Genomic DNA, 8,986 nt, shown 5'->3' on the forward strand with positions numbered 1-8,986 from the left:
TAGAGAATCCTTTTGAATCGGGAAAAAAAAAATCGTTTTTGAATCGAATCGTGACCCCAAGAATCGATATTGAATCGAATCGTGGGACACCCAAAGATTCACAGCCCTAATATATATATATATATATATATGTATGTATATATATATATATATATATATATATATATATATATATATATATATATATATATATATATATATATATATATATATATATATATATATATATATATATATATATATATATATATATATATATATACAACAACAATAGGGTCACTCAATTTCAGTAAATAATTTCAATTTGGAACACAGCATCATCGTTTTCACAGCTTTTTGGTTGTTTGAGGTAGAGAGTGTTTTAACGTAGAGTTCTAATTCTTTTTTAAAGGCACAAAAAAACTTCCTACACTCCATCATCTTCCTCTGTGACATGTACTTCCTATACTCCATCATCTTCCTCTGTGACATGTACTTCCTATACTCCATCATCTTCCTCTGTGACATGTACTTCCTACACTCCATCATCTTCCTTTGTGACATGTACTTCCTACACTCCATCAGCACATGCTGCACATACCTCACATGTATCGGCATCTGTTGCTTCATCCTGGACAATATTCATGACACGTGTGCTTTGTTTTAAAGATGTGCTATTTGGATTTACACAGTATGAAAAAAAATTTGAAAATGAATTTTACCTTTGCAACCTCATTTATACTATTGGCTAAGTTTTATATTTATAAATGTAAGTTTCTCAATACCCTTCCTGTTTTTTGTGCCTTTAAAAAACAATTAGAACTCTACGTTAAAACACTCTCTACCTCTAACAACTAGAAAGCTGTGAAAACGATGATGCTGTGTTCCAAATTTAAATAATTTACTGAACTTGTGTGAGCCTATGTCTTTGCACTTTGTTATATATATAATATATATATATATATATATATATATATATATATATATATATATATATATATATATATATATATATATATATATATATATATATATATATATATATATATATATATATATATATATATATATTCAGCTTACCGTGTCACATAATGTGGTAGAGCAAGACTGCATGGGGATACATGTATGTTATTGAGAACGTGAGTTATTAAAACTAAGTTACTTGCTATCAACACAGCCTCATCCTTCAAACACGAACATGACAAATAATAGTTGGAATTTCGTTTAAAAAAAAATCACAGATTGAAAAAAACTGACCAAAACCAGAACTTGTTTTATTTCGCGACACAGGGACCGGAAGTAGCTACAAAGCCAGCCCGCAGCCTTGTTTTTGTTTTTAAATAACAACTTCCGGTTCTAGCGTCGGAATATATATATAATTTTTCTTATCGACCAACAAACATACATTTTCAACAACAACAAAATAAAACAAAAGCAAATACAGAGAAAGTAATAATATTAAAAAATATGAAAATAAATAAATAAATTAAATAAAAAAGACAAAAAGGGCTATCTAAATCATTTTAAATGTTTTAAACAAGGATATCAATTGAAGGACATTTGTACTTTTAATCAAACTTCAATATTTTATTGTTAATTTGAAAGTATTAAGCCTGAAAGTGTGACTGTTGACCTACGATAAAGTGGCGACTACTCCCCCAGAGTACAGCAGGGATAGCCCCCCCGCGACCCCGATTAATACACGCACTACGTATTAAGGACTCCATATTTCATGGACTCGGAAGTATTTTAACTGATTCAAGCAACATGTTTGATATGATATGGGGCAACCACTTTCTTTGTTATATTTGACCTACTTCTTTAGAGTCCCGCCACAATTTCGTCCGGGAAAACACACCGGAAGCGGAAGATATCCGACTTTGTTTTTATTGGCTGTAACACTCAAAACCCGCCTTTTCTATTTGCTGATTGGTCAAACTGCCGGTTTGCCGACGCCTTCGTGGTCCAGCTTTTCTTACAAAACCACCGTTAGCGGGTTTTTGAGGGCAGATTTGGCGCGCAGTCGTCCGATTGTAGTCGACCTTTTTTTTTTGTCCGAACTGTGCATTTTGACGCCGTGGAGAGTTCCTTGTTGTAGCTGCCGCGGCTTTCCAGGAGGACAAACTACGCCAAACAGTCCCGACATGCATGTGGTTAAGAGAGGTGAGCCATTAGAGCTAAGCTGCTAACTGTTAATCAGCTTCATTGTGTACCGCTGATTAGTATCGTTAGTTGTAAATGCGTGTAAACATCATTGCCTGAAACCTCCTAGATGTTTACTTTTTGTGTCGTTATGTTTCATTTGCCTGCTTCCGGTTTCTAGTCTGTCGTTGGCGCCAACTCTGTCATCCAAAAAGATTCATGGACAAAGAGTACATCACTAAAAAAAAACATTAAACACTTAAACATTCATGGACAAAGAGTACCTCACTAAGAGGATTATTGTTGTGGTAAATCCCGATTCAATTTGCGTTTTTAACCACCACCTTTTATTTTGTTATGCGATCCTATTTTACATGCACAAGTCACTGTGGTTGTCATTTAATAAGATTCCTAAGTCATTTTATATCCTATCGAGCCATAAGTATATCTCATGTTTAAGGCTTAGTTGTTTTTGTGTGTGTATACCAAAAGTGTAGACTAGGGATAATACCGATAATTTCCGATATTACATTTTGCGTTAAAATGTAATATCGGGAATTATCGGTATCGGTTTTTTTATTATCTGTATCGTTGTTGTTTTTTTATTTATTTATTTTTTTTAATTTATTAAATCAACATAAAAAACACAAGATACACTTACAATTAGTGCACCAACCCAAAAAACCTCCCTCCCCCCATTCTTTCTGTTATCAATATTCTGGTTCCTACATTATATATCAATACAGTCTGCAAGGGATACAGTCTGTAACAGACCTGGGCATTCTGCGGGCCGCATCCGGCCCTTTGTGCGTCCCTGTCCGGCCCGCGTGAGGCCAATTATAAATTACAAAATACATTTTAAAAAGTATCTATATCGAGTGTGCAATACAACGGTGCTGCTTTTGTTTTGAAAATCGTTATTTGTATTACCTCCGTGTGGACGTATGCGTGTGCGTGATTGTGAGTGAATGTGAACAGCTGCAATCATTAATTACAAAATAAAGTTGAAAAAACTTCTATGTCGTGCGCGCAATACAACTGTGCTGCTTTTATTTTGAAAAGTATTATTTATGGGCGTGTGTCCGTGTGTAACCTGCGAGTGAAGGTGCACATGCAGCGACAAGTGATGCACGGTTTACACCCGAGACGCTAAAAAGAGAAAAGTTGATGATAGTTATCTTATTTTATTATTTTTTTTAAAAAGTATCTTATCTTCACCATACATGGTTGTCCAAATTAGGCATAATAATGTGTTAATTCCACGACTGCATATATCGGTTGATATCGGTATCGGTTGATAACCGTATCGGTAATTAAAGAGTTGGACAATATTGGATATCGGCAAAAAGCCATTATCGGACATCCCTAGTGTAGACTAATAGTCTCAAACAAAATAAAAGTTATCACATTAGGCACACCTGCACTTCAATATTGTATGAAAAATGCCTATAAACAGTTAAAAGTTATTTCTAGATACATCAATTTCTCACTTTTGTATATACGCCTTGTTTCTGAACAGTGCTGCAACTAACTGACTTTCCAGCTAGTCGACTAATCGAAGTATGTAGTGTACTCCTGTTCAGTGGCTCTTTGTTGTCATCGGCTTTTAAATTAAACTTCATTAAGAAATCTCTTATGAACTGTCCTGCTCATTAGGCTGTTGCAAAAAAAGAAATCTACTTTCGGTTTTCTTTGGACTGCAAAATATTCTGCAATCACCCCAATCAATGTTAATGATTTTGGTTCTGGAAATATGTACACCGCTATATATGTGGATAAGGACTGGCTAAAATGATATGTAAAGCGCTTTGAGACACTAGAGAAAGGCGCTATATAAATATTTAAAAAAAAAAAAAATTATATATATATAAAAATCTTTACACAGTTGGCTAAGTTACAAGTTAACTAGCTTGCCAATCAGAGTCATAACTGGCATGCTCCAGATGCCTGACATGTCGATGCTTGAAAATCTTTTGCATGCCATGAAAAGCGAGGTCAGCTTTGTAATAAACAAAAAAAAAAAGAGTAAGTTGGCGTGTTTTAGTTGCATTAGCCGCAGTCGCGTTGACTTGTGCGTAACTGTTTCCGTTTGCAAAAACACAAGTGACGAGGCACTGTCCATTATCTATTTTTCACGACAATCTCGATGAATTATAACTTATTTCCGTAAAAATTCAGTTTATCAGAATATTCTATTTTTATTTGAATTGGTGTCTTTTCCCCCCTCCCCTCAGATGGACGCCAGGAGCGCGTCATGTTTGACAAGATCACCTCCCGCATCCAAAAGCTTTGCTACGGCCTCAACTCTGACTTTGTGGATCCAGCCCAGATCACCATGAAGGTGATTCAGGGTTTGTACAACGGCGTCACCACGGTGGAGTTGGACACGCTGGCCGCAGAGATCGCCGCCACGCTCACCACCAAGCACCCCGACTACGCCATCCTCGCCGCGCGCATCGCCGTGTCCAACCTCCACAAGGAGACCAAGAAAGTCTTCAGCGAGGTGATGGAGGATCTGTACACCTATGTCAACCCTCTTAATCGGCGCCACTCCCCAATGATCTCCAAGAAAACTCTGGACCTGGTCTTGGAGAACAAAGACCGCCTTAACTCCGCTATCATCTACGACCGTGACTTCTCTTACAACTTCTTTGGCTTCAAGACGCTGGAACGCTCCTACTTGCTCAAGGTCAACGGCAAGGTGGCCGAGAGACCGCAGCACATGCTCATGAGGGTGGCGGTCGGCATCCACCGCACGGACATCGACGCTGCCATCGAGACCTACAACCTGCTGTCGGAGAAGTGGTTCACGCACGCGTCGCCCACGCTCTTCAACGCGGGCACCAACAGGCCTCAGCTGTCCAGCTGCTTCCTGCTAGCCATGCAGGGCGACAGCATCGAGGGCATCTACGACACGCTCAAGCAGTGCGCCCTCATCTCCAAGTCGGCGGGTGGCATCGGCGTGGCGGTCAGCTGCATCCGCTCTACGGGGAGCTACATTGCCGGTACCAACGGCAACTCCAACGGCTTGGTTCCTATGCTGAGGGTCTACAACAACACTGCACGCTACGTGGATCAGGGTGGCAACAAGAGGCCCGGAGCCTTCGCCATGTACCTGGAGCCGTGGCACTTTGACATCTTTGACTTCCTGGAGCTGAAGAAGAACACCGGCAAGGAGGAACAAAGAGCCAGGGATCTTTTTTACGGCCTCTGGATTCCAGACCTCTTCATGAAGAGAGTGGAGAGCAACCAAGACTGGTCCCTCATGTGTCCCAGCGAGTGTCCCGGCCTGGACGAGTGCTGGGGCGAGGCCTTTGAGGCGCTCTACACCAAATACGAGAAGGAGGGCCGGGTGAAGCGGGTAATCAAGGCTCAGCAGCTGTGGTACGCCATCATTGAGTCACAGACGGAAACGGGAACGCCGTACATGCTCTACAAGGATGCGTGCAACAAGAAGAGCAACCAGCAGAACTTGGGAACCATCAAGTGCAGTAACCTTTGCACAGAGATCGTAGAGTACACCAGCCAGGACGAGGTGGCCGTGTGCAACCTGGCCTCCATCGCCCTCAACATGTACGTCACCCCAGAGCGCACATACGACTTTAAGAAGCTGGCGGCTGTCACCAAAGTCATTGTGAAGAACTTGAACAAGATCATCGACATCAACTTCTACCCGGTTCCTGAAGCAGAGAAGTCCAACATGCGTCACAGGCCCATCGGGATCGGCGTCCAAGGTCTGGCAGACGCCTTCATCCTCATGCGTCATCCCTTCGAAAGCCCGGAAGCTCAGCTGCTCAACTGCCGCATTTTCGAGACCATCTATTACGCCGCCTTGGAGGCCAGCTGCGAGCTCGCCGCCGAGCACGGGCCCTACGAGACGTACGCGGGCTCGCCTGTCAGCAAGGGTGTGCTGCAATACGACATGTGGGACAAGACGCCCACGGACCTGTGGGACTGGAAGATACTCAAGGAAAAAATCGCCAAACACGGCGTGAGGAACAGCCTGCTGCTGGCGCCCATGCCCACGGCCTCCACCGCCCAAATCTTGGGCAACAACGAGTCCATTGAGCCGTACACCAGCAACATCTACACCCGCAGAGTCCTCTCTGGGGAGTTCCAGATCGTCAACCCTCACCTGCTCAAAGACCTCACTGAGCGAGGGCTGTGGAATGAGGACATGAAGAACCAGCTCATTGCGCACAACGGATCAATCCAGGTCAGTGCAGCATGTTTAAGACCGTATACCAGTCCTTCTCAAACTGTGGTATGCCAAAAATAATCACTTAATTCAATATTCAACCACAGTCTGAATGTTTAAACTGTGTAATGTGGCCAACATACTTGTTAAATAAAACCTCTGCCTTGTTTTTAATAACTATGTATGCCTACTATGCTACTATATTGTAATGTTGGTTGTTATGGTGGCACTTGAAGAGCCAAGTGATTTATGAGGTGGTACTTTTGAGAACTGTTGTTGTAGACCATCAAAAGCAGAGAGTGGATAATTTAATTGGTTTCTGGCTTCATCCATGATTTGTATCGCCCCTCCTACAGGACATTGCTGAGATCCCAGATGACCTGAAGGAGCTTTACAAAACCGTATGGGAGATCTCCCAGAAGATGGTGCTCAAGATGGCTGCAGACCGAGGGGCTTTCATTGACCAGAGTCAGTCCCTGAACATCCATATAGCTGAGCCCAACTACGGCAAACTGACCAGCATGCACTTCTATGGCTGGAAACAAGTGAGTCTGCGCAAATGTTTTATCAGTGATTCTTAACCATTGTTGGGCCGTGAGCGCCCCCTAAAGGGCCGCTAGAAAGTGTTTCTCAGCTGTTGTCTGTATGGACTCGGTTGTAATACACTTTTCCACCACTTGTGGCAGCAATACCAACCGAACTGAAGTCATACATACGTTCCTTAAAAACCTCTAAAGGCTTAGTGGCCACATGCGTGGACAGCACTTTTTAGCTCTTATTTCCAAGATTGTGTACACTATTGAATTGGGGTCTTATGGCCGCTTATGTGGACACTTATACTGCCATCTGGTGGTGTCAGAAGAGTATAACATACAATGGAATTTGGAAAAAAAAAGTGTAAAAATAAGAATTAGCATGTCACTAAACATGAAGTACACGTTTGTGTACTTATGGACTAAGTACATCATATCAAAAGATTATTCTTAGTTTTTATTCTAATCAGGGTCCAATAAGCCCAAACAGCAAAGAGAAATAAAAATTAAAAAAAGCATGTAAACAAACCGCTGGGGCCTTAAGAGGTTAAGCACAACAATTAAGCGGTGAAGCTGCATTTTCATCCATCTATTTTCCACCGCTTTGGGTGGCCCTCTCGGGGTCACTGACTGGGGTGCTGGAACCTATCCCAGCTGCACTTGGACAGAAGGCGGGGTACACCCTGGACAAGTCGCCACTTCATTGCAGGGCCAACACTAGGGTCGATTTAGTGTTGCCAATTAACCTACCCTCATTTGCACTCAAATTTTATTGACAATTTATTTAGGAAACATAATTATTTAGAAATGTATTTATTTTAGCACTGCGCAATGTATGTAAAAATCATTTTATGAGTCCCTCTTTTTTTTGCAGAATCTTTTTGGTATTTATTTTATAATTAGCCTAGATCAGGGGTGTGGAACACGGTCACACTGAGGGCCACATCGCAGTTATAGATGCCCCAAGAGGGCCGCTTGTAACCCTACATAATGTATGAATATAAATGTGTAAGAATTCACTTGATATTAAATTAATTGCTATGCACTGTAAAAAAATTTCCAGTAGAAGAACCCCAAAACTAGCAGCTGAGTGGCCACAACTTCGCCGTAAAATTTACAGTGTTTTTTTTACAGAAAAACGGCACTATAGTGTTTTTTTACTGTAAAATCCTGGCAATTGAGCTGCCAGTTTTTTTTACTGTAAAATCTATTGTCATTTCTACAGTGTACAATTTGATGAATAACGTGCTTTGATATAACTAGCAGATATTTATTGTTTTCATTTTAAAGTTTGAAATTAATAGTATTATATTTGTTGCATTATTAGATAATAAAGTTTAAATATACTCAATAGCATGAAACACATGTATTTCTGTCTGTCACGATGAAAAGATTACATTTAGTCAATGATAAAATGCTTTGACTCACATTATTTCAGGGCTTTTGCGGGCCGTGTTAAATGATGTAGCGGTTAAATATACATTTTGAATGTGACTTAAAATCAAGAGTCAGATTACCGGTACTTATTCACTGTTATTTAAGTGGGTCCCTTCTGTAGTTGGACAAGTTGGGCCCCAAAACCCTTAAGCATTGAAAATGACCACTTGTGGTCCTCTTTGCCTTAGGGCCTGAAGACGGGCATGTACTACCTGCGCACCAAGCCTGCCGCCAACCCCATCCAGTTCACGCTGAACAAGGAGAAGCTGAAGGAGGCCAAGCCGGAGATTGCCAGCGAGCAGGAGCTGAAGGAGCGCAACACAGCCGCCATGGTGTGTTCGCTGGAGAACAGAGATGACTGCCTCATGTGTGGCTCTTGAACACTCCCCCAGTCACTTACACTACATGCTTTATTCTCTGTGAAGAGATAAATGTTATACTGTTGTCAACATGTTCTATTAATATTACATTTACTAAATAAAATGTGTATAAATATACAGTACTGTCTGAAGATCCAATGCAAAAACACATTCAACCTGCAAACATTTGAGTTTTATTTTTTTTATAAAATGAAAACTTTTTACAGCTAAAAATGTACACTTATTACAGCCCAGAGCAACCAGAAGAGGAAAGATCTATCCACATCAAAACAGTACCCTCCTCGTCCTCACTATTGTCTGCAAAAGCCACAACAAAA

General features: G+C 41.0%; 1 protein-coding gene across 1 annotated transcript; it reads left to right on the plus strand.

Annotated features, from left to right (window-relative positions):
• The first annotated feature begins 1,940 nt into the window (after positions 1-1,940).
• Positions 1,941-8,986, plus strand: rrm1 (ribonucleotide reductase M1 polypeptide). Its single transcript, XM_062060234.1, has 4 exons — positions 1,941-2,142; positions 4,356-6,337; positions 6,676-6,864; positions 8,478-8,986. The coding sequence occupies exons 1-4, from the start codon at positions 2,124-2,126 to the stop codon at positions 8,667-8,669; spliced, it is 2,382 nt and encodes a 793-aa protein (XP_061916218.1). The 5' UTR covers positions 1,941-2,123; the 3' UTR covers positions 8,670-8,986.

The sequence above is a fragment of the Entelurus aequoreus genome, linkage group LG10 (genome assembly GCF_033978785.1).
Source record: "Entelurus aequoreus isolate RoL-2023_Sb linkage group LG10, RoL_Eaeq_v1.1, whole genome shotgun sequence".
Lineage (NCBI taxonomy): Eukaryota > Metazoa > Chordata > Actinopteri > Syngnathiformes > Syngnathidae > Entelurus > Entelurus aequoreus.